Below are 26222 nucleotides of genomic sequence, written 5' to 3' on the forward strand. Positions count from 1 at the left end.
AGCAACATCAAGTCCAACTTTTCCATCTTCCCTCTGAGGAAAATGTATATTATGAAACTCTAGGACTCTAACAACCTCTCCCGATACAAGCCTTGAGTTGGAAATTTATGAATTATTTTGGCTAGAGACAAAAGCTCTCCAATCCTTCCATGTCACCCAGATGTTTGTTGCAAAATGGGGGTCTGGAGAGTCACAACATATTTCTTTAAAACCAGTTATATGAAGACCAGTTCTGCTCCTCTTCCAATCTAACAGCAAAATGGGCTTGACTGCATATCTGGAGGAGAAACTATCTCTTTTTTAGGGGCACACATTTCAGAGTTGAAGGGCACCTTGGATGTCTGTTCAACAAATATTTATGGAACACTTGTTCTGTTCCAGGCACTGCCCACCTGATTTCACAGATAAGCAAACAAAATCCGAGAGAAACTCAAATCCAGTCCAATGTCATGCAAATAGAGAACAGTGCCAAAATTCAAAATCAGTAGTTTTACGAAAAATAAAATAAAAGGAATAATCCACAAAGTAGGCAATGAAACTCACTGCTACAAATTCTGGTTCCCACAACATGTGGTTCTCTCCCAGTAGGAAAGGGTCTTTATCTGGACCAGGGATTCCTACTCCAAAGCCCAAAGGCAGGGGCTGGCTCTGCAGCTGTTTAAGGTTGGTATGTTAGTTAGGGGCTTCAGCTGATGATCCATGCATGGATGTAACATCACCTAGTGTTTTATAGTTATTCTTCCTGCCTCCAGGTGAAGTGTCCATCCCCTATTGTATATGATTTGGATGGACCACCCTCTGTTTGCTCTTAATATCCAGTATGTGTCTCCATCTCTCTCTCTTGTTCTTCCTTTCTCTCTCTTTCTCAGTGACTGAAACTAAGGAAAACAGGGTCAGATAAATCTTTTCTATTTTCTACAAATTGAGCCCAAACCAAAGAAATAGTTCAAGTAATAATGCAAGTAGCATTAGGAAATCTTTCTTTCTTTCTTTTTTTTTTTTTGTTTTGAGTTGAGGTGAGGGAGGACCTGGAGGGATGGATGCTGAATTGAAGATGGAAAACTCAACTCAACTCTGTGAATAGGAAGTTTAATGACTTTAAGGAGAGGTGAGTCTCCGAGAATTTGAATAAACAACCCAAGAATCACTAGGACATTAACTTGGTCATTCACCAACAAGCTGGAAGCTTAAAGGATCATGTTTGTAGGCTTAAATAATAAAAGGATGAAAGAATAAGTCAGAAATCACTTAGTTCATTCACCACTTTGGACAAGGCTGATGATGACTAATACTAGACCAGAAAAGTAGATACAGAGTAGTACCTAGGGCAATTCCCACTGTTACATCTTGACATGCTTGTACCCATGACTTCTCTCCCACATGGCAGACTCCATCATTTCACAGAAACTGCAGTGAGGATATGAACATAAAAGAAGTTTCTTTGTCAGAAAATCCTGTGGTAGCTCACCCCCGTAATCCCAGCACTTTGGGAGGCCAAGGCGAACAAATCACTTGAGCTCAGGAGTGAGAGACCAGCCTGGCCAACATAGTGAAACCCTGCCTCTACAAAAAATACAAAAATTAGCCAGGCATGGTTGCTCATGCCTGTGGTCCCAGCTACTCGGGAGGCTGAGGAAGGAGGATGGTTTGAAACTGGGAGCCGAAGGTTGCAGTGAGCCGAGATGGCAACACTGCACTCCAGCCTGGGCGATACAGTCAGACCTTGTCTGAAAAAACAAACAAACAAACAAACAAAAATTCTTCTTTTCTTCTTCACCTTAACCTCTAATTTTTCAGGGAGCTAGAGATAAACCTTATCATTGCACTATCACCCCCTTCAAGACAGCAGCAGTTTTAACCCTGGATACACATTAAAATCATTTGGAGAGCTTTGAAAAAATTACTGATGTCAGGAATCCACCCCAAGAGATCCTAATTTAACTGTTCTTTGGTAGGGCCCAGATATTTGTATGTTTTAAAGCTTTCCAGGTGATGCTAAAGTGTAACTAGGATTAAGAATTACTTCCATAATAGAAGGAGGAATAAAAACCACATGACCATCTCTGACAGATGCAGAAAAAGCGTTTGGCAAAATTTAACATCTTTCATGATGTGAACTCTCAAACTAGGCATAGAAGGAAATGTCTTCAAAATAACCAAGGCCATATGTGAAAAGTCCTCAGCTAATATCACACGCAATGACTTTTCCTCTAAGATCATGAACAAGGCAAGGTTGCTCACTCTTGCCGCTTCTGTTCAAAAGTGTACTGAAAGTCTTAGATCTGTAAGACAAGAAAAAGAAATAAAAGGCATCCAAAAAAGAAAGGAAGATGTAAAATGATCTCTGTTTGCAGATGACATGATCTTATAAGCAGAAAACTCTAAACAGTTCATGAAGGACTAATAAACAAACTGAGTAAAATTAAGGGATACAAAATCAATATAGAAAAATCAGCTGCAATACTACACACTAATAACAAACTATCCACAAAAGAAATTAAGAGAACAGTCTCATCTACAATCACATCAAAAAGAATAAACTACTTAGGAATAAACTAAGGAAGTGAAGGACTTATACACTGAAAATCACAAAACATTACTGAAAGAAATTAAAGGTGACACAAATAAATGGTAAAACATTCCATGTTCATGGAGTGTAAGAGTTAACAATGTTAAAATGTCCATGTTACCCAATGTAATCTACAGATACAATGCATTGCCTATCAAACTCCCAGTAACTGATTATTATAGAAATAGAAAAAACAGTTCTAAAATTCCTATGAAACCAAAAAGAATCTGGAATGTTCAGAACAATATCGAGAGAGAACAAAGCTGAAGGCACCACAGTTCCCGATTTCAAAACATTTTATGAGCTACAGAAATTAAAACAGTATGGTACTGGTGTAAAGATATGCCAGGGTAAAGACACCTTGGTGTGAAGACAGACATACACACCAATGGAACACCTAGAAAAACACTCACACATATACAGTCAACTGATCTTTGGCAAAGGTTCCAAGAATACACAGTGGGGAAAGGTGCTGGGAAAACTGGATATCCACATGTGAAAGAATAAAATTGCTATCAAAATTTCACCACATATGAAAACTAACTCAAAATGGATTATAGACTTAAATGTAAGACCTGAAACTATAAAACTCCAACTGGAAAATATAGGGGCAAAGCTTCCTAATATTGATTTGTCAATGATTTCTTAGCTGTAACACCAAAAGCACAAGCAACAAAGGCAAAAGTAGACTAGTAGGACACTACCAAAGTAAAGAGTCTGCACAGCAAAGGAAACAACAAAAATGAATGAACTTTGAGGCCATTATGCTGAGCGAAATAAGTCAGAAATAAGGACAAGTACTACGTGATTCCATGTATATAAGGTATTTAGACTAGTCAAGTACACAGAAGCAGACAGTAGAATGGAGGCTGCCAGAGGTTGGTGGGGAAGGAGAAATCATGCTTGCCATTCAAAGAGTCTAGTTTCAGTTACACAAGATGGTAAATTGTAGAGATCTACCGCACAGCACTGCTAGTATAGTTAACATTACTGTATAAAACACTTCAGATTTGGTTGAGATGGTGGATCTTATGCTAAATTGTCTTACCACAATAAAAAATGAAAATAAAAAGAGGAAGGGAAATAACAAAGAGGGAATTAGAGAGGAGATTAGCTCTAAGATCCTTCTCAGCTCAGTCTAGGTCTAAGTTTGAAATATTTTCTTAATTCTGCAAATGCAGAATTGGTTCCACCAACCTTGGTTCTGTGGTATAGGGATTAGGTTCCCAATTCTTTTGTAGAGATGTTTAATATCACATAGTTTTCCTCCTCTTTAGGTAAAGTGCAGATTGAAGAAATAAAATGACAACACTGCATATACTGTTTAAAAGCCAATTATTAAACATTTGAGTGTCTGCTGTGTGCTAAGCACTGTAAAAAAGGAGGACTTCATACAACTTAATTAGGAAAAGAAAGCATTATTATATAAAATGATTCTACCATAATAAAATAACAATACATATAAAATATTTTTAAAATCCAGTTCCATATATGTATTATTTACAGAATTGGGGGAAGTTCTCTTAGTTCTTAAAATATCTTACAACTATAATCAGTAGAAACTCAGAGGCAAATTAATAATTTGGTAAATTCTTGAGACTCTGGCCCCTTGGGATTTCTATCCTTGGTTATACCTACCAATTTGCTTAATGCATAGTAAGTATTCAATAAATATTTATTGAATGAATGAATTAAAATTGAGGAGATATACAAACTTTAGAAGGGCTACTGAACAAGCCACATAAGGATTTTTTTTTTTTTAATAAACAGAAAAAGACAGCTAAGAGTTACAGATTCCTGATATGGCAAGTAAAGGTTATGGACAACAAACACATTTCCAATCATCTTTTATTCCAACAAATTGGCTTATGGGATAAAACAGGCCATAAATTGGTCTTAAACATTCAGTCATTGGCCTTAGAGCATTTGTCTCCTGAAAGGAGATCAGATCTTGGAACAATATACCCCTGCCTAAGATATATGACCTGAAATATTAGAAGTCCTGGTAATACATTTAGACTAGGCTTTCACCCAAAAAGTAAAAGGAAGGCAACTGCAAACTCTTAAGCATCTGTTCCAAAATGTGCAATCTCCTTTAATGAAACAAAAAGACCATCTCATACAAATGACATGAGTAGTCATACCCACTCTGAACTTGTATATCTTTCTTTTAAACAAAAATTCAAACATTTCCAAGGAAAACAAGGGTGATAACATATAACACCAGATGAAGAATAACAGATAAAGCCTGCTTTGGGGCTCACTTGAGCTGAAAGTTCTAAAACCTCTTAAAACAAGTCCTGTGAACCTTAATTGGATGTTATGACAGAGATGAGATGTCTTTGAAAGAAAAAAAGCAAACATTTGTTTTAGAAGCAAAACCTTACCATTGAAAATTTTCTTTTGGTATATATTATTATACAGTATAGAAGTAAGACGCTAACTAAAGCCTATATTAGTGTATCAATATTTTCATGGCAGAATATCTGTGTTTGCAACTAAAAATCAGAGAAGTCAGTTTACTTTCTCTTAGCACAATTATTATGAAATGAGACTTGTAGAATGATCTTTCCTATTCCTGTGGACTAAGACTCCTTGGGGCTATTTATTTTAATTTTTCTGTGTTTATGTTGACACCATTCTGGCAGCCACATGTCTTTGGAATAATACTATAATCTTACTTGTTTTAGGCACCCCTCATGTGACTTTTATTTCTTGCTCATCTAATAATTGTATTTACCTCAAAAACTTTTAAATTCAATTTTAAGATTTAACTCAAAATATATTAACGTTTTAACAATTCTGCCATCCTTCATAAGATCAGTTTTTGCTATTTGGATAGATATGAAACAGCCAAACCCATCATTGAATCAGTTAAGATTTAGCATAATATTTGTATTCTGACTGTATTAATTAATTACGCTCTTAATGCAATATTGATGTAGTATTAATCTATACTATTAGCTAGATGAATTTGGCATTTCAGAAAGTATAAAAGGTCTCAGAAGACCTTTAAATCTTCTTTAGTCACCAGTGCAAAGGTTCACATCACACCTAAGAGCAGCCAGCTATCTGACTCGCTACCATCTCAAATGAGCTGCAGTTTCCTCCTTTGAGCCTGGTCTTGGCATTGACTTAATACAATGAGACAGACAATGTTACATACCATATTAAGTGTCTTATGCATTTGGAACTTCTTACGAGCAAAGCTAAATTAGCTGGCTGAAGACAAACCTAGAGCTCTGAAAGATAGATCTTTAGTATCAAGTATTTTTTTAAAAAGCTAGACGAATGAGTTCACTATAAGTATTATTTCAGAGTATTTAGTAGGAGGGTTGAGGAACTGAAGAGAGGAGCAGCTTCTCAAGGTAGCTAGCACTTCATTTGAAGTAAAATAAATGTCCATCATCAAGCACCAGTAGGTATAGTCTCTTTTCTAATTGATGAAAAATAAAAACAGATATTATATTCTACTTGGTGATACTAGATTAGTAAAAGTTACATTATAAGAGTTACTCAATGAAACCTCATATAATCTTACAAAAATTAGTAAAGGTGGGAGACAATGTTCATTCACTGTCTTTCTTTGTTGTTCAGACCAGGGTTGCAGATAAAGGCAATGATCAGTGTTCCAATATTGTAAACCTGGAAAATCAAGCACTGCCTACTTTCTGCAAGCCTCAGAGAAAGGGTAGGGGAGAAACCAAGGAAAGAATTCTGCTCAGTATGTTCCTGGGTCGGAACCTTTTCTCCAGTATCAAGTACTGCTTGTTGAGAATGAAGGCATTTATATTTAACATGTGTCTATGTTTTCATTCTGCTTTGTCTCCATTGAATTTTTTTCTATAACCTTCAAAAGATCACTCAGAGAGGATGTTCTGTACTCAGAGGGTAAACCAAGTCTCCTCACAAGCTCCCAATCCATCAGGGAAAAAAATTAACTCCAGAAATTGAGTAGTTGTCATTTACTCCATAAAATCTGAGTAATCTAGCTTCCTTTACAGTTCTGTCATATTGGGAATAGAATAATCATTAGCTGATAGACTTGAAAAAATAATCAGACCTGAGAGTCATCTAAGAGGTCATATTACCAGAGTTGGAAAATTGGCCTGGCAGGTTAATTTACCTGGTAGATGGGATTTATTTGGATTCAATATGAATGCTACTACATACATTCCAGTTACCTACTAGGCCTCTAAGGATATATACATTCACAACCTCTGATCTTTCCCTATTGGGAAGGTATATAAGATGACTGAACTGAATTTAGATGCATAAATTTGGAGTGGAGAAATGAGACAGAACCCATTAAGTTCATTATCTCATTAAAAATGAGTAAGAAAGCCATAGAAGACTGTTCATGGTAGATTGAAGAATAGTCCCAATTTTTCACTCTCTCTCTACCTCATGCTTTCACATGTAACATTTTGGCTCTCCCATTCTGACTCTGGACTTGCTGGGTGGCTTAGTTTGCCCAATGAGATACTAGCAAATATGGTACAAAAGCTGGAAACAGGCTTTGCACTGGGAATTGCTCTCTCTTACACCTCTGCTGTCACTATGAGAACTTGCCTAGGCTAGCCTGCCGGAGGATAAAGAACTTGTGGAGCAGAATTGGGTTTCCCATGTTGGCTCAGATGAAGCCAGTCTAGATCAGCCAACATCCAGCCAACCCTATATATGTGATGAAGACCATCCAAGTCCATCAGAGTCACCTAGCCAAGCAATAATTCCATATCTGATATTCTAGTGAGGATTAGTGGTTGTTATGTAGCATTACTGTGGCACTGAATAATTGCTACACCAGTTAGAGTTTCCATTAGAGTAAAGAACTAAGGAGAGTATACTAATAAATTCTTGCTGGTACTAGAATAGATAGAATCAGTTGTTGACGGAAAAAACTTGAAAACTTTAAAAATCAAACTGACTTGAAGTCTTGAGGCTGAGCACGTATCTCAGAACATATTTATTTCTAAATTATAAGAGTCAAAATACATTCTAAACTCAGCCTAAGGACTGATTTAGGGCCATACTTAAGCAATGACTTAATTACCGTTAAGCATGAATGAGAAAAATGTTAGAATGTATTTCATTAATATTATATTTTGTTTTTATAAGTATACTTACTTAATATTTCTTACTGCTTAAAGTTATCTATTTTAATGAAAATTAAAATTTTTATACATGACTGTAACTGAAAAGTTTAATCAATGCTAGGTATCTCCATGAACTTTGATAGCTGAAACCTAGCTTTTTGAAACATGAGGCTGTAACCCAGGAATTTCTGTTAATAGTGAAAGATCTTGATTGCAAATAAAAATTATCAAGAAAACAAACAGCTTCTTAGGTGCTTGACAAGTTAAAAGATAATGAAGACAACTACGCTTCCATCCAAGATCCTGAGCAGATGCATTCAAACTATATAGGGAGGAGAATATAAATCATCTAAAATGAAATCATCCAAACTGTCTGATTCCCTTTAGATACCAAAGGGGACTTGCTCCACACTTTCATTACACATAAAAAAGGAGAAAACACAGGGCTAAAATCCTATTAATAAAACTTGTGAAGTGATACAGAACGGCAGAAAGAGAAAGCCAGGGACACACAAACATTTGAGAATCTCTGATTCCAAACATAATAATCCCACGGTAAAGAAAACGGATTTTTTTCTTTTTTCTTTTCTTTTTTTGAGATGGAGTTTCACTCTTGACACCAAGGCTGGAGTGCAGTGATGCGATCTTGGCTCACTGCAACCTCCGCCTCTGGGGTTCAAGCGATTCTCCTGCCTCAGCCTCCCCAGTAGCTGGAATTACAAGCACCCGCCACCACGCCCAGCTATTTTTTGTATTTTTAGTAGAGACGGGGTTTCTCCATATTGGCCAGGTTTGTCTTGAACTCTTGACCCCAGGTGATCCACCCACCTTGGCCTTCCAAAGTACTGGGATTACAGGCGTGAGCCACTGTGCCTGGCCAAACTGAATTTTGATTGAGGACCAGTGACACTTAGGATAAGGTCTCCCCTGGGTAAGTGGGTCTGACTAGCATCCACAAAGGGCCCCTGCCAGGTTAAGTTCTCTGCAACAGAAGCTTTCAGACTCTTTTGAAATGATACATATTTTCTATCACAGCTCAGCACACACACAAATGCATGCGTGGGGTAGGGGGTTTGCATGTGTATACGCATGCCTTGTTTTGAAAAATGCAACATACACAAAGGTCTTGAATCAAAGCAGGAACTATCTAAGTGGTTCAATAATAGCATATTCTGCTGTGCCTTCTAGAAAATAAGTGTATACTTGCCATAAAAGCTAAAGTATTGGGTTAGTGAATTGAAGGTAATAGCAAAAACTGCAATTACTTTTGCACCAACCTAATAGGTTAAAAGTCAGCATTATAACATCTATGAACATTCAACGGGTTACATACTTTTTTGGTATTATTATAAAAGTATTTACTTAGTCACTGTAGATGTTTAAATTGTCCTTGGAGATGCAGATTTTCTACAATCAACACACCCCCAAAGACAGTAACTCAGTCTTAGTTTTGCTCCTTTTAAAATCTGTAGCTGTAAGATTTAACTCATTAGGGCACAGAGGTAATATGATCATGTGGTCATGTCATGAGCTGCTTGTCTCCAGAAAGCCCACTAGAATCTCAGACTGAACAGCTAAATCAGCCTCTATGTTGTTTGTCTCATAAGGATCAGAATTAATACAGTTTAGCCTAACAATACAAATCCTATTGAAGAAAGATGTCAAAATATATGACCAGGCATATATAAATAGTTATTTCACAATTAAAAATATATATTACATTTCTGTCCAGATTGTTCCAGAGTTTAATGATGATGATAAGTTTTTGATTTGCTAAAGAATTACTAGAATTTAACAGTATAGAACATATCCATGTGTAAAATGTATCAGTCCATACTAAGCACTGGTTTTTAAGAAACTAATATTTCTTTATATTCTTGTTAGATTTGGAAATGCCTTCTATTTGGAGACATTTTTTCTTCTTCAGTTTCCTAAAGAATGGGTAGTGTACCTCTGCCCCATTTTTTAAACTTCTTGTTCAGCCTTGTATGAGATTACCGAATATATGTTTTTAATACTTGAAAGTAAAATAGGGACATATCTTCTATATGTTTATAATTTTGGCATTTATATCCTACTTTTCTAATGCTTTAGAAGTAGAAGACAACTGATATCTTTTGTAGTTTCATAATAGAGCCCTAACACCTAGAGCTTTAACTTACTAGGTGGCAAAATTGTTTTTATTTTTAATTCCACAAGGCATCAATATTTGATTAGTTGCTGAATGACAGAATTTAGTGATTTTAATGTACTCCCTAAATTGCTTCTCAGTCTCTCACTCAGTAAAAGATCCTACCGCAATCTAACATACATATCACTGAGACAGTATGAAAATTCCCCTTTGTTTCTTATTAGTTTTGTGAGACACATGTTTTGGCTCATCTCTAAAAAATATTCAAGGATGCTAATTTGAGGAAACTAGGTAACAGGAACATTCTAAATTTATACTTTTTGGCTTTACTGATGTATGAATATTATCAGTTACATTATCACCCTGTAGCAGCATATATTGCAGATTTAGGAAGTTTTGTATATTCGAGATTAAGAGAGCAGGTGAATCATAAGGAGCAAAAGTCTAGTCTTTCTTATCAGCTTAAGGTTCTCGCTGATTCGAAGCTGGCCTCAAAAATGAGACAAACAAACTTACTGGTAGATATAATCACATTGACCCATTTTTAGTGCACACCGCAATGCCACAGTGGCCAAATATCAGAATTGATCTGGTGTTTTGTTGGATATATCTCAGGTTATAACATTTCCAGTGAGACCTGCCTGGAGCCAAAATGGTCTTTTGTGATTCAATGAAGAACCATCTATTGGGCTTCTAATATCTGTTAGACCCTGTGCAGGCCTTGGAGAGACAGAAAGGAATAAGGCTCAGATGCTGATTTCAAGAAATTCTCACTCTTATTAAAGTAAGTTGACATTTTTCTGAACCTCTGTCTCACCACTTTCTGCTATTTGTTTATGAAATGTCTAGAATTCTTTTTCTGTTTCCTGTTTTATAATATAGTATATACAGTAATTTTGATCAAATCTCCTACTTGCTATACATAACACTTTTCAGAGTCAAATAAAATCTTTCATTAAAAATATTACCATAGTACTTTATATTTTACAGTTTGGAGACAGATCTAGTCACAGATGACACAGCTTAAGAAGGAGTTTTAAATTATTATTACTCTAAGTAAAAATTTCCATTCTGAGGCCTCAGGCCTTTTCCTTTTAGCTTAAATGTCATTAGCCACCCCCATGTCTACCTTCTTCATCCCTCTCACTATTCCTGACCCAATTCCCACTGAAGCTTCTATTTTTCCAAACTTCTTTATATCCAAAATTCATCATTCATTGAACTGAATGACTTTAAGAAAATTCTGGCTATTAGGACATCTACAAAGATAAACCAATATGTTATTCACTTGTAAAGTACTTGGTAATACTAAAAATCCAGCATAAACCCAATATGCTACTAACACCAATATTGTACAATATATTATAGAGCTAATAATTCCAGAACCATTCCTAACAATAAATTCTCCTTCCAGTCCTAACATGAAAACAGGTAACATGTGCTTGGTAAAGATGATAAGTTCTCTATTGCTTATCATCTGATAAGAGTATATAAAGACCTGGCTGGAGATGGACATAAGTACACAAGTAAAAACACGTAAGAACACAAATTTAATTATTTGTACGTTCCTTTAATTATTTTCTTTTATCTGGATCTGTAAGCAACAAAATATTCCCCATTAAACCCAATCACGAAAGTATGCCTCAAACCTGCTACCTCTGGTTCTCACAAAGACCCCCAACAGGTGCAGGACTTACTTGCTGCTCAGGCAGCGTCTCAGAGAGTAGGAGGCCCCTCCCCCGCAGGTGCGTGAGCACTCACTCCATGGGCCCCAGGCATCCCATAGGCCGTCCCGGTCCTCCTCGGAGCGTGCGGTCCTGGAACTCTGTGAGAAACAAAAGAATGGTCAGCATCATATCCCCATGGAACCCTGAAACATGTGTCCTAAAATGTGACTGGCCTGTACGTGTGTACACGGTGGCCTTGCTAGGAATGAAAACGTGCAATCAGATTCTCGGATTCTTTTCCATTTCATACTACCTATATGTTCAGGGAGAGGGATATTTAAATTTAAGGGCCCTGGGCAATGACTGAAGTGGGCACGAGGTTGTACAAATGGAACAAATGAAAAAGGAAGCCAGAAGCAGGAATTTGGGTTAGAAAACAATCAATTGCATTGAAGTCACAATTCTGCTCAGGGTTCATGAGTGTATTCTTCATCTCTTTGCGAAGGGAAAGAAGCTGCTCTCAGAAGTATTTCTATCCTGAGAAGCTTGGCATGTGCATACTAAACTGCTTCCCAAAATCTAACAATGCTTTACACCATTGACAACTTTTTAATAAAGCAACTGCATTCCTAGTTTTAGATTTGTTCATTGGAATAACTATACAAATAACTTTAGTAATGCAGGGATTGCCTCTTGACAAATAGACTTGCTGGTTATTTACAGGCTTTCTAGGAAAATTTCCATACACTGTAAGAATACTTGTGGCTATGTACAGGTCTCAACGCTGTGCTTCACATTCAAGAAAAAGATAAAATTTGTGCTATAGTTAAGAGAACAGGCTCTGGAGTTACAGATTATCTGAGTTTGCGTACAGATTCTATTTTTTATTATGAGTCCTTGAACAAGTAACTTACCACCTTCCTATGTTCCAATTTCCCTTTTTACAAAGTGGGGATAACATTATAACCATGCTACTGCACACACACACACACGCACACACATATCGTATAGGAAGATTAGCAAAATGAACTTAGCCCACCCAGAGCTAGTGCCAGAGCAGAGCACTAATTTTTATTTTGTAGCAATGGGATCCTTTATAAATCAGTTGCTATGGGGTTCGGTTGTTAAACTGACTACTCCTTTGAACTTTTAAAACCTGTACAAATTAAGTCAGAAACTTGGCCTTACGATGTTACACAAATGGTTTTCCAACTGGTGCATGTTATACTTAGCTTCCTGAATCATTTGAAAGGGAGATGAGATAGCACAGTGATTAGGAGCAGGAACTGTGGATCTACTCAGCCTGGGATGCAATACTGGCTTTAGAGCTTCCTAGCTCTATAAACTTGGGCACATACACAATCTCATATGCTTCCGTTTTCTTATCATAAAATGGAGATAATAAAGATACTACAACAATGAATGAATCAATGGATCTTTGTGAGCAGTAAAAGAGTTGATATATAAAAAGCACATAAAGTGGAAATAACCCAAATGTCCATGAGTGGATGAATATGTAAACAAAATGTGATATATACATACAATGGAATACTATTCAGCCTTAAAAAGGAAGAAAATTTAGATGCAGGTTCAACATGAATGAAACTTAAAGACATGACACTAAGTGAAATAAGTCAGACACAAAAGAACAAATATTGCATGATTCCACTTACTGAGGTACCTAGAATAGTCAAATTCATAGACATAGAAATGTCTGTGTCTGTGTCTAGACTAGGGGGTGCTGGGAGAGAGGGGAATGGGGAGTTGTTTTGTGGATACAGAGTTTCAGTTAGGGAAGATGAAAAAGTTCTGGAGATGGATGGTAGTGATGATTCCAAAACAATGTGAATGTATTTAATGTCACTGAACTATATACTTAAAAATAGTTAAAATATTAAATTTTGTATTAGTACATTTCACTACCATAAAAACAAATATGCACATATATTTTTAAAAGTACATAGGGCCTAAATAATAAGCACTACATTGTATAAGCATTTGTTGCTATTATTATTTAACATTATTTATTACTTATTGTTAATATGTATACACATATATGGGCTCTGAAAGTTTACAGGAGGTACACTGGTAAGGCACCAGGCTTTTTGCTGTTGAGTTTAGTTGAGACACTGTACTTGTAAGGTATCATCTCCCTGAAATCCCTGACTTTCCCACAGTACGACCTTGCATCCACTTGTCATATTGCATCTGCTTGGTGATGTCATCTGCCAGCAGTTTTATGTTCCTATAAAATGCGGCAAAGCCTGGGTAACGGAGCCACATTGGTAACCCCAAAATCTGTACTTTTGAAAGGAAGAATTTATTGAGCTCCAAAGCCTGGTTTTTAGGATTATTAAAATCAATCTTTAATCACTGCAATATGAGGTGCTCTGTTTTCAGAACTTAAAACAGTGAGAGAGAAAAGATTCTTTGCCATACCCAAATTTCTTCTCCATGGCCCATTAAATTCATCCCTCAGATTTTTAAAAGTTAATTGCATATCTTCTAACTCTTTGTTTGCTGCATGTGAATAGAAGATAGGATTGCTGACTGCTGAGAGAGGTACAGGATTTTCCTGAAGCAGTTTCTATTTGTGTGACAAATATACATTTGTGGGATGCAATTTCTCTCATTTTACTCAAATTCAATATGACTTTGATGAAACCAGTATCACAAATGTAAAGATTCATGCAGTAATTGAAATGAGTGATTACAAACTTTGATGCTATCCATTACAACAACTGCAAAAACAAAACAAAACCAAACAAAACAAAATCCACATGCAACATTCACCAGCAAACTGCATTTTCATATGAGATAAAAACACTTCAATGCCAAATCCTTGGGGAGTTTCCCTCTGGCTGTTCTCTGGGTAAGATATTGGTAAATAATGTACGGTTGTGAATTTTTCTAGAAAAACAAGTTGTTTCAAACTCTGTGCTAAAGTTCCTTGATATTTTTCATGTGCCTTGTTTGAAGAAGTGCTAAAAGCTTCAATGGTGAGGTTTCACTGCTAAGCATCTTATCTCATCACATATTACACGTTTCAGCACTACACATAGTAAGTGCCCACGATGTCTCTGAATGAGATCTCATGCAAACCCAGAAGCAAGTTATAGGTCTATTTCACAAAGCCAAACAAACTCCAAGTTTTCTTTTAACAAGTAGAATAAACATAATTCATTCCAATGGAATCCATGTTTAATGTTGGAGAAAGTAATTTTTCTGCTTTTTAACTGTGCCAGACATTTACATCTATAACCAGCAATGACTTTTTAGAGATGCTTTTCTGATTATTTAAAATCTAGAAGTATTTGCTTATTGCAGCTTTTAAGACTTTCTTCACTATAAACAAATTTTGTGTCTGGCCCTGGTAGAACACATACTTACTTCTCTTCTACATTTTTTTTTTTTTTTTTTTGAGACAGTGTCTTGCTTTGTTTCCCAGGCTGGAGTGCAGCCTTGACCTCCTGGGTTCAAGGGATCCTCCTGCCTCAGCCTCTTGAGTAGCTGGGACTACAGGTGCTTGCCACCACACCAAGCTAATTTTTGTATTTTTCATAGAAACAAGGTTTCGCTATGTTGCCCAAGCTGGTCTTGAACTCCTGAGCTCAAGCTATCCAGCCACCTTGGCCTCTCGAAGTGCTGGCATTACAGGCATGAGCCATCATGCTTGGCCCCATTACTCTTTTACTTTTGAATGTACAGTCCTTTTAACTTTACAGCAGCAGTTTTCTAAAGGGTAAACTTTGAATTGCATCTAGCAGGGGAAATAGAGGCAGAAGAAAAATAAAGAGCAGATAATGGGTTGCTTAAAAGTAATGCTGATTGCCTCTGAAATAAAAAAAATCTAAGTTTTTCTATACAGGCCAGCCAATGTTCTTCAATTTGATTTTCATCAGATAAATGTAATATTGTAATTAAGTGTCTCAAAAGGAAGGTTATGGGTGCTATTGAACACAGTGATCAAAAGATTATCCCTGACCCCACTGCTGGAAATTTCAGTAGCAATGTCATGTGAGATGATGGTCTTTAGCTATTAATATCAATGACAAAGAACTAAAGAACAACCAGTAAGTTCTTTATGTAAGGCAATTTTTCACTAGTAGGAGATTTATCATAAAAAAGTCTAGAGTGCATCTCATATTGAACTTGAGGGAAAAGGCCATTATAAAGCCCTTTCTTATTACAACAACTATTTTACTTTATAGGCATTGGATGAGTGAGAATGGACAATTGGCAGCTGTTTTGATCTAGCATTTGAGAAATCCACTGAGAGAAGAAGTGCCTGAGTTTTTGGCCCTATAATTTTATGGAAATTGACTAGGCCCGTTGAGTTATTGAATTTAGAAACAGTTCAGCCATTTTTAGATCTTTGGTGCCACATTTTGACCTTTAAATGTAGTGTTGATTAAGTCTCCTAAATCAACTGCGATCTTCTCAAGAACTCAGCAATCAACCCCCCAACTCCATTGATACATTGTTCCTGGCCAGTCAAGACGTTCTCAGCCTCAGTAAATGCCAACTGCATGGAATACAGATTGTGGTCACAGATCATTATATGCCTTCTACAAATACTAGAAGAGCTCTCCTACATCCATCAACCTGAGAATGGTGTCATTTTCTTGCCATTACTGGCTTATCTAAATGTGGTTTTCATCTGATAGTTTTGTGGTTAATTCCAGAGCCAATTGCAGCAACAAGGTCTCAGGTGAACAGCTCCAAGCCTGACAGCTACAAGTAGTTAAACAATTTGAGTAATCACATGAAGCAATGTTTTCCCTGCAGCTCTCTGCCCAATAGACACTTCACCTTAGAATGACCTCCTATGTACCACTTATCCATAGCCTCTTTCATTGGAACCTGCACAGGTTATCAAATACGTGAAAGATGTAAGATGAAGCAGAAATTAGCAATGAAAGACTAGAGTTATATTTGCTCAGAGACCCATATATACAGGGTACTTGGAAAATATTTTTTCCAAATGTTAAAACAAGAGGTCAAGCTATACAAAATTAATTAAAAAAAAAGTAGGTGCTGAGGAAATGCTTGATAGTTTTTTTTTGTAAAAATGAAGTCATGTAACAGCTGAAGTTATAGTATAAGAGAAGTGTTTTTCAGATGTCAACAGATCCTCAGAAGTAACAAAAAGGCTATGAGACAAGGCAAAGAATGGCGCTTACAATTCTAAGAACATCGAGAAGGTACCTGAACCTCTGGTTTTCCACTTCCAGACAGACAGCATTTAGCTTAAGCTATCTGGAGCTGTGTATGTGGCTGTATCAAATGGATGTCACACAGCTCTGCATTAAAAAGAGGGGCAACTCCTCCAGTGATGAGAGAACCATTTTTCCTGTGGTCTGCCCACGCAAAGTGGAGCAATCTATACACAGAAACATCCTGGCCATGTCTGCAGCTTTGGAAACAAATCTGCAGATTCCATTTTTAGCTGCCCTACCCACATCAGGTCTCTATAAATCTTATCTAATCCTTGGCTTCTTTAACAAGTTGGAATACTGGTTCTGCCGCCAACTGTACGTGGTAGGGGTTGTGATTCCCTGCTCCTGAGAGCTCACAGACATTAAGCAGTAACTGGGCTCTTGTAAAAGTCCATTAGCTTTTTGATGTACTTTCTTAAAGAGTGTAGTGTGTGGATACTGAGGCATGCGCCTTCCCAGATGATATTTGCTGCTGGCTTTGCTTAGGAAATTTGGATCATCTGGTTCTTATCACAGCTGCACTGTTGGGAGATATGATGAACTGCCAGTGACACAGTGCATGGTCTTTCAGAGGCCACTGCATGAAGCCTGTCCCTTGCTACTGAAGAGAAAAGTCAATTCTGTAACAGGGTGTAAAAGCTATACAGGCCAAGGAGGACTTTTGGGTACCTGTCTCCCTTTTGCTTTCTCAGCATCTATGCACACATTCCAGTGCACTTTTGCACATTCCTGTTAAGGCACCTAACTGCACCTACGCCTAAAGAGTTGACGGTGAGGGAAAACTGGGGTCTCTTAAGTAACCTACATGCCAGGAAGCATGCCAAGATTTAGACAAATGATTGTATTTAATCCTCACAATTACCCAGGTCAGGTAAGAATTTTTTTTCCTTATTCTAGAAATAAGAAAATTGAGGCTGTGAGATTGAACAACCTGTATCATGCTGCAGGAGAAAGAGCACAGACTTTAGAGTGAGATGGACTTTCCTAGTCATATACTGGTAAACTTGACTTAGACATGTTGCCAGACCTCATTTAGCCAGAGTTTCTTCATGTGTAAAATGGGAACATTGGCCGGGCAAGGTGGCTCACGCCAGCACTTTGACAGTCCGAGGCGGGCGGATCAGCTGAGGTCAGGAGTTTGAGACCACCCTGACCAACATGGTGAAACCCCATCTTTACTAAAAACACAAAAGATTAGCCAGGCGTGGTGGCGCTTGCCTGTAATCCCAGCTACTTGGGAGGCTGGGGCACAAGAATCGTTTGAACCCAGGAGGTGGAGGTTGCAGTGAGCTGAGATTGGGCCAATGCACTCCAGCCTGGGCAACAAGAGTAAAACCTCATCTCAAAAAAAAAAAAAGAAAAAGAAAACATTGATACCTCTCATAATATGGTGATTAACAGAGAGAACACATGGGAAATACCTAGCGTAGTTTCTGGAATATTAGTGCCAATTATTTTATCTTTCCCTGCTCCCACCCCCATACCACAAATGCACACACACACACTTATGTCACATAGCTAATATCTGGTAAAGCCAGGTTTTATGTCTATATCTATCTTTTGTTTTGTTTTGTTTTTGTTGTATGGTTTTTTTGTTTGTTTGTTTTTTTGCTGCCTAGCTGCATATTTTGACCTTTCTTTCCTTTTCAAAGAGTATTTATCAGTATGTTAATTTACTCTAAAATGACAATGAACTGTGTTGCTTTTCTTCTAAAAAATTATTTTGTTCTCAGAATTCCTTCTCAACCTGGGATAACAATTTGGAGATGGAATTAAAACAGCTTCATCACTTTTTAGGAAACAAAAATCTGACTCTGTTCAATGTCAAATACTCTGTAAGGTTTTCATTTCAGAGCTATGGTAACTTGATTTTATTTTGTATTCTATCCAAGGTCAAGCCTGGATTATAGCTCATCTAGAAAACTGCTGAGAAACCTCTGGGCATTTTGGAAAGCTTCAATGGAACACAATTTCACAGCCAGTTGAATTAAAATCAGTAATTGCCAATATGAACAAAGATTAGTATTCAGGAAATTTTCGACGGACCATTAAATATTTTGCGTCAGCTTATCTCAAGGGAAGGCATAGATAAAATATTTGATCACTGTCAGTTTCTATTACTTTAAAAGCACAAACTTAGCAAACGGAAACACTATAACTGCTTTGTCATAAGACTGACAGAATATTAATGTAAACATTATAATGCAGTTTTTTCTGATAGAGATTTCAAACACTTTTAATTTGCAAGACTTAAGGAGATTTTCTACTAGAAATAGCCTGTCAGTCTGGTTCTCTTTTTCCATGATAATAATCTGCTTTATAATAACTATAATAGCTGAACTTCTAGACCTAGGGAGTGCTCAATTAGGAGGAGAAGGCTGAAGCTGGTAATTCATGTATTTTACAAAGGAAAAGTGGACAACAGGAGAACTGTATCCTGTAGAAACTACAGTCATTTTCAAAAATTCATTTATTTCATGTTTTTGAAGGAAGTCATCACTTTCCTGGCCCCTGGACTGTAGGGATATCTTAAACCCTGATACTATTTCACCTCAGGTGTGAAACAGCCATTTTACCTGGAGTTCTAAAAATGAAGCAACTGTTCCTGGTTGCTGTTGTTTTTTGTTTTCTTCTTTTTCCTATACTTAGAAAGGAAAACAAATCTCCAGTGGAAAATAATATGTAGGCCCAACACCAAGGAAAACAGTGAAGAGTCACCCCCCCAGGGCTTCCACAACCTCCACTCCCCGAAACAGGCATGTTTGAAACACCCCTTCCCACGAAATTCCTTCTCTGCTCTTTTTGTGAATTCCTGACTTCCTGGTGAGCCAGTTAGAAGTTTTAGTTTCCATTTCCATCTAATCTAACTAGAGCTCCATCCAAACTGTGACTCCAATCAGCCATAGATACTTTCTGCAGCGCTGGCAAATTTAGCTGAAATGAATTTACAAAACATCTGTAGAACTAAGGAAACATCTGAGGCTCTGGAAAGCACATGTTGGGGTTTGGAATCATAGAGAAAGAATTCCTGTTGGAGAAAAATCTCATTTTGTGATTTGCTGAGGAAACTGGAACGTTAATAGATTAATATGGCTTAGGGTTTGATAGGCAAAAAAAACCCAAATTATAACTGATAAAAGGGAAGCTGCATGAAATGACTAGCTAACTTCATGTCACTCTCAAACAAGTCAGCTTTTGGTTTTGGTAGAACTTTCTTTCTTCTTTGGTTGACTATTGTGCCATCTGAGCCAAGAAAAAAATGTGGTGTAATAGTTCTGAATTAAGTTCCATGGGATGCTGGATGTGGTTTAGGTTCTATTCCTATGCTTATAATTGGATGCACTCTCTCTTAAATACCATCTAGATATTGTAGGATGTATGGGATTGAAATTTAAAACATTCTCCCTGGCTTAATATTATGCTTTCTTCTTTTTTACATTCTTGTTTCTACTTTTGTTTAAGTTCAGTTCTCCGTACTCAGAAAAAGTAGAATGATAAGCTCTTAGTATTGCAATATTCTCTTTAACCTGAAGTTACTTGGTGTCCCATTATGTAGTATCAGTTTACAAAGAATCAGTATAGAATAAATTAAAACAAGACTTTGTAGCTCTTTGGGATTATCGTTCTGTCTAACAATTATCTTCTCAATTGGACTGGAAGCTCTTTAAAGGCAGGGGTGATGCTTTCTATTTTTGAGTTATCTGCAGTTATTGAAATAATTATTAAGAATATCATTTTGAAGAAAATGTGAGATTTCAACAAATATTTAATCAATGATGAAATGCCTGGAAGTATGTTTTGTTTTAAATGTTTACATATTTGTCATTTATCTCTCAAAAAGGTACGTATAGCATAGAGTAAGCATAAGGTGGGGTAGAAAGCAAGAGCATGAGAAATATCTAGTCACTTAAAATTGCCAAGTGATTTCCATTTTGGGGACTTTCTTCTGTTCTCCAGCTCAAATATGTATCACTCCCCCACCTTCACACACACACTAGGAGATGAATTCCATCAAAAACTCTGCGCCTGCAACTTAGATGACTTTGTTCTAAAAAGCAGTTGCTCTCTCAATTACCATATCTTTGTACCTTTGATAACATTTTCCTCTAGCTTAACCTGTAGCTGTAACTACAGGCAGCAGCTTGGATATTTGGAACGCTTTGGCAAATTTTGCAGTTTTGGGAGTAGGTTGATTTTGAGGTTCTGGTCATAATTTCCCATTATGAATGTAAAGCAAACCAACCTAGTCTCTTAGCAATCCAGGAGATGCTCTGGGACTGGGAAACCATGTAAGGTAAAGGTGGCAACCAACAAGTTAATCACTACTATACTCAGGTTTACTATTTTCGACAGCACCTTATTTGATTTTGTGTCCATAAGCAGTGATTAGCCTCAGAGGTCACTACCCTACCTCATAGCCCTCTGCCTCTTGGCTTTTTTTTTTTTTTTTTTTTTTTTTTTTTTTTGAGACGGAGTCTCGCTGTGTCACCCAGGCTGGAGTGCAGTGGCGCGATCTCGGCTCACTGCAAGCTCCGCCTCCCGGGTTTACGCCATTCTCCTGCATCAGCCTCCGAGTAGCTGGGACTACAGGCGCCCGCCACCACGCCTGGCTAGTTTTTTGTATTTTTAGTAGAGACGGGGTTTCACCATGTTAGCCAGGATGGTCTCGATCTCCTGACTTCGTGATCCACCCGCCTCGGCCTCCCAAAGTACTGGGATTACAGGCTTGAGCTACTGCGCCCGGCCGCCTCTTGGCTTTTGAGGGACCTGTTGCTTTCACATGAATGTGAAGTTTCTAATCCTGCATGCTTATGTGTTCATTTCTGCTCATTCCCTGAGTCCTGCTTGAGTCAGCAACAGCTTTAGAGGATTTACAGTTTAGTGGGGAAGATTAAGATAACAACAAAATATTTAACTGCTCAACATCATTTGTAATTAATCAGACATCAAGTCTTATCAATTCCATTTCTGAAATGCCTCTCTCTTCCATTCTCACCCCGTCCAATCTTACTTTCACTGACATAATTCTGGTACTACCATTCATGTCTGGCACTTTGCAATCGACTTCCCATCTGGTGTTTTCGACCTCCAGCCTCTCTTCCCACCAATCTGTCCTCTTCATCATTGCCAGTTATCTTGCTAGAATACAAAGCTCAACTGTTCACTCCTTGCTAGGAGATTTTCTATGGCTCCACTGCCTAAAGCTGGTGGGACCTAGTAGTACTAATAAATTCCAGGTGGGCTGTGAACTCTCAGAAACTCTATGCCACATTTTGAGCATATGTGTGTTATCATACTTCTGGAGAGAGAATTTATAGCTTTCATAAAATTCTTCAAAAAAGGTGAAGAGCCATTGGATATAGGGTAAAGTCCAAGTTATTAGCATAGCACACAAGACCCTTCATAAACTGGCCCTAAATCAACGTTCTAGATTCATTCCTGCTTTTCGTGATCATACATGGCCTCTACACTCCAGTAATGGGTCATGATTCTCAGTCACACAGGTGCTGTGAGGACATCTAGTAATCGGGTCATGATCTTGGTAGTACCTAGATTCCCCTCCTCACCATCTTGCTCACATCTTTTTATTTCATTCGACTTGTGTATTTCTGCTCCTGCTTTAAGATGCAATGCCACTGCCATCGTCTAGTAAAATTTTATCTTATCTCTAGGTAGAATCAATCACTGCTTGGCCTGTTTTTCTTTTCTTTTCTTTTTTTTGAGACAGTCTGTCACCCAGACTAGAGTGCAGTAGTGTGATCTCAGCTCACTGCAACCTCCACCTCCTGGATTCAAGCGATTCGTCTGTCTCAGCCTCCTGAGTAGCTGGGATTACAGGCACCCGCCACCACGCCTGGCTAATTTTTGTATTTTTAGTAGAGACAGGGTTTTACCATGTTGGCCTGGCTGGTCTTGGACTCCTGACCTCAGGTGATCTGCCCACTTCCACCTCCCAAAGTGCTGGGGTTACAGGCATGAGCCACTGCCCGGCCATCCTGTGTGTTTTGAGCATATTGCTAGAACTTGATACAAATGGCTGTTTTAGCATTTGTCAGCCACCCAGTATAGTTACTTGTTTACACATCTATGCCCAGAAGTGGACTGTGTGCTTCTTAAGGGCTGTGACAAAGAGGAATATGCCTCTGAATATGCCCAGTACTTTGTGGAACACCAGATCCGTAATCGGTCTCAGTGAATATTCGTTAAATGAATGATTAACACAAGGCAGGCTAGGATAAGTTGCAGTTGAATGTCTAATTCATAACAGCTGTCAGCTTTCACTCTTGTCCGTATACATTCAAATTATCTAAAGGCAGAGGGAAAAATACATGCAGAAACTGCAGATAAGCAAGGGAATATAAGAGGGCAAAAATGAATCTGAACCATGGGGACACAAAAAGGATCACATTTCTGCTTATTCACATGTCTTCTTATGCCAACTCTAAATTTACCCAAAATGTGTAAAGCTGAAAGATGATTAACCTGTCACATCTTGGCTTAATTTAGCTTTATCCAAGTACTAGATCCTTGTTTGCCAAAGGGACCTCGTCACTGAGTAAACAATTTTCATCCCTCTGCAGCACTTGGGAAGCTGTGCTTTTGAAGATGAGTGTGCTGGGATTAGAAGGAGAACTGGGAATGGGAACGAAGAGAGGTGGGTGAGGAAATCCTGACTTAATTAAAAGCATAGGCCTCTACCAATTAAAAAGAAGTAAAGAATACTTATTAAATCATATTTTAATGAGTGTAAAAATTAGTACAATATATAGATAACCACAGATCACAGAAAGATGTAAAATTGAGCAGAATTAATCAGGAAAAATAACCTGATAGAAGCAAATCTGATAGAAGCAAATCTGGGCACACATTTTAAAGTCAGAGTTTTGGACTCGGGAGAATATATTTCCATTAGATTATCCATAAAACTAAATCTTGCAATTCAAATAATAGAGCTCTGATGTTAAAATAAATTTATAGAGGCAAAATATCAATACAGTGTTCTTGAAGCTAGGGACTAGGTGATATTCAGCTTAACCCCTAATGTCTAACACAAGGCTTGATACAGAGTTTAATGTTCAATGGATGTTTACTGTTCAGCTGAGTTTTTGGTGAGCACTTTTAATTTTAAAATGTTTCAGAGTATACATACATAATATTGATAGCAAAAACTTCTAAACAGAGACACAGTCTAGGCAACAGGATTTGGCCACTGTGGTGTTTTAGTTATATCTTGACTTTGCTGCTGTTGTATTTTAGGCAACTTAGTTCTCTCTGCCTCAGGTTAGTCGCTTCCACAAAAAAGAATTTCGACTAGATAATTTCGAAGACACCTCTAGCTACAAAAATGTCTATGATTCTAAATTAGTCTATTTCATTTAAGCACATTTACAAATCAATTTTCTAATTTGTAAAATGGAACGTGAGCATTTGTTCTATATAACTCATAGAGTTATTTTTTTCAATAGAAGTGCTAATATATGAAAAAACGTTGTGCAGTGCAATTAATAAATGAAATCCAAGTAAAGGCAGTCCTACAGCTTCAGTCCTAAGAATTGTTTTGTTACAAAGCAACTCTTGAACCAGAGAATCTCTGCTGGGACTTTCTTTCTTTACTAATACAATTTTCTGCTTCCAGAACCTATGGCAGATCCTAAAGTGACTTCTGAATAATAAAAGAAATGCTAAATTGTAATCTGTACTTTTTTATTAATGGGTTTACTCTTTAATATATGGAAAAGCAATAAATACTTGTAAGCAAAAGTCTTCCAAATGATGAGATAAAAGTCAGCTTTATTTGATGGTTTTCAGTTTCTGTATTGACTTAATTCCTAGCCAAGTGTTAAGGAATGATGTTTTTTTTTTTTCTTCCTGTGATGTTTGTATTATAATGGGCTATATCAATAATCTTCATGACATACTTTGTTTTGTATCAAAACAGAAACTCTGTTATTGTGCTTCCCTACTGTATAACTTAGAGTGTTTTTTTAAAAATGCTTTCCTACATATTAAGTCCTTTATCGATAATAAATGAGAGTCAGTTACTATTGTCTTAGTATAGCTTTTGTTGTAACTACATCAATCAGCCCATGCATTCTCTAGTTAAATAGGTATTTATTTCAAAAACATGGTATTCTAAAATTTTTTCTTTAAAATCTTGTCCAGAGTAGATTGTAGTATAAGTGCCCTATTTAAAATAACTTTCTAAAAGAACCTGTCCCTCCCAGGCCATTATAATTTGTCATCATTATCTGTAAATAGTACAGCTCTACTTGTATTAAAATGGGAAATAATAATGGTGATTAGAGACAAATATAGCAGTCTTCTCTTCCTATCTTCCAGTCAAGTTCAACAGAAATATTTACATTTGGGGGCTGGCCAAATTCTGTGTACTGTTGGCATTTTAAAACTGAAAAATATCATCCAGATATTATACATATGGGAAGCACTACCATCTTCTAATTTATAAATTAAATGATCATGTTAAGGAGCCATTTGCAAAACGACTTACTAAATGTTTATTTTTAATAGTACATGTAACAGGACATGATTTTTTGTGATTCTTGTGAGCCCTCTCTGGCTCTCAATGCTTGCAAAGTAGAAGCAAACACTTTGAGAGTTTATAAAGCTTAACTGTGCTTTTCAATGTGTAAGCATTTTCAGCCTGTTACCTTTTTGTTTCCAGCAAGAAGAGTTCTTTTTCCTTCCACATCATTCAATATTGTTTAATAGAGAAATAATATTTAAATTGCATTAACATGCTTAGCAATGTGAAAAGTTAATAGATTAATGTCTCAAGCAGTGTTAGAATTACCAAAAATGCCGCAGGAATATATTAAAATGGATCCTGGCCACAGACAATATCAAGATTGCTGAGGCGCACCACAGGCATCTTTTTTAAAGCTTGTTTTGTAATAAGCAGAGAAAGTGAAGGTGCTAAATCATGGTTTACTACCCCATTTGCCTCACAGCCTCTCTGTCTCTGGTGCTGGGCCTCAGAAATCAATTTCACACACGGCTGCTATCAGCATTCTTTGAGCTATTAAGACGAAAGCACTTTCTCTTCTTTTTATTAAAACCAAGCTCCCTTTTATCACATAGCCCCTGCTCTGTGTTTTCCTGCCTTTACACTCCACTTTGTCAGTGGTGAGGTCTAACTCGTCTCCTGCCTGCCTTCCTTTCAGTTCTAAACTTCTTGAAAGGCTAACCCATGTTCACTGCACCCACTTCCCCAATATCCCCGAATTCTCTAGTGCTTTGTAATCTGGCTTCTGCCCACCGCTTGGTTGACGTGGCTCCTCTGAAATTCACCAGCATCCTGTAATTCACCACATCCTATGACCTTCCCTCACATCTTGCTGTGGAATATGCTCCCCTGGCTTCCTTGGCAGCGAGTTCTCCCCTGTTTAGTCCTCTGCCTTTTCTTACTCATCTGGACTAGCAAATGCTGTCATCCCCAAGGTTCTTTCCTCAGGCCCCTGTTCTCTCTGTGCTCCAATTGATCTTACCCACTTTCCTCACTTGAACTGTCTTCTCCTTGCA

The 26222-nt window shown here is 37.4% G+C and overlaps 1 protein-coding gene across 5 annotated transcripts in view; it reads right to left on the reverse strand.

The window, feature by feature from the left end:
* ADAMTSL1 (ADAMTS like 1) overlaps nucleotides 1-26222 on the reverse strand; it is a 956812-nt gene that overhangs the window by 375363 nt on the left and 555227 nt on the right. For all 5 annotated transcript variants that reach the window (XM_077966031.1, XM_077966030.1, XM_028835141.2 and 2 more), the window contains one exon: nucleotides 11494-11621. In XM_077966031.1, the coding sequence (XP_077822157.1) occupies nucleotides 11494-11621 (128 nt within the window). The remainder of the gene's footprint in view (nucleotides 1-11493; nucleotides 11622-26222) is intronic.

This window comes from Macaca mulatta, chromosome 15, assembly GCF_049350105.2.
Source record: "Macaca mulatta isolate MMU2019108-1 chromosome 15, T2T-MMU8v2.0, whole genome shotgun sequence".
Taxonomy (NCBI): domain Eukaryota; kingdom Metazoa; phylum Chordata; class Mammalia; order Primates; family Cercopithecidae; genus Macaca; species Macaca mulatta.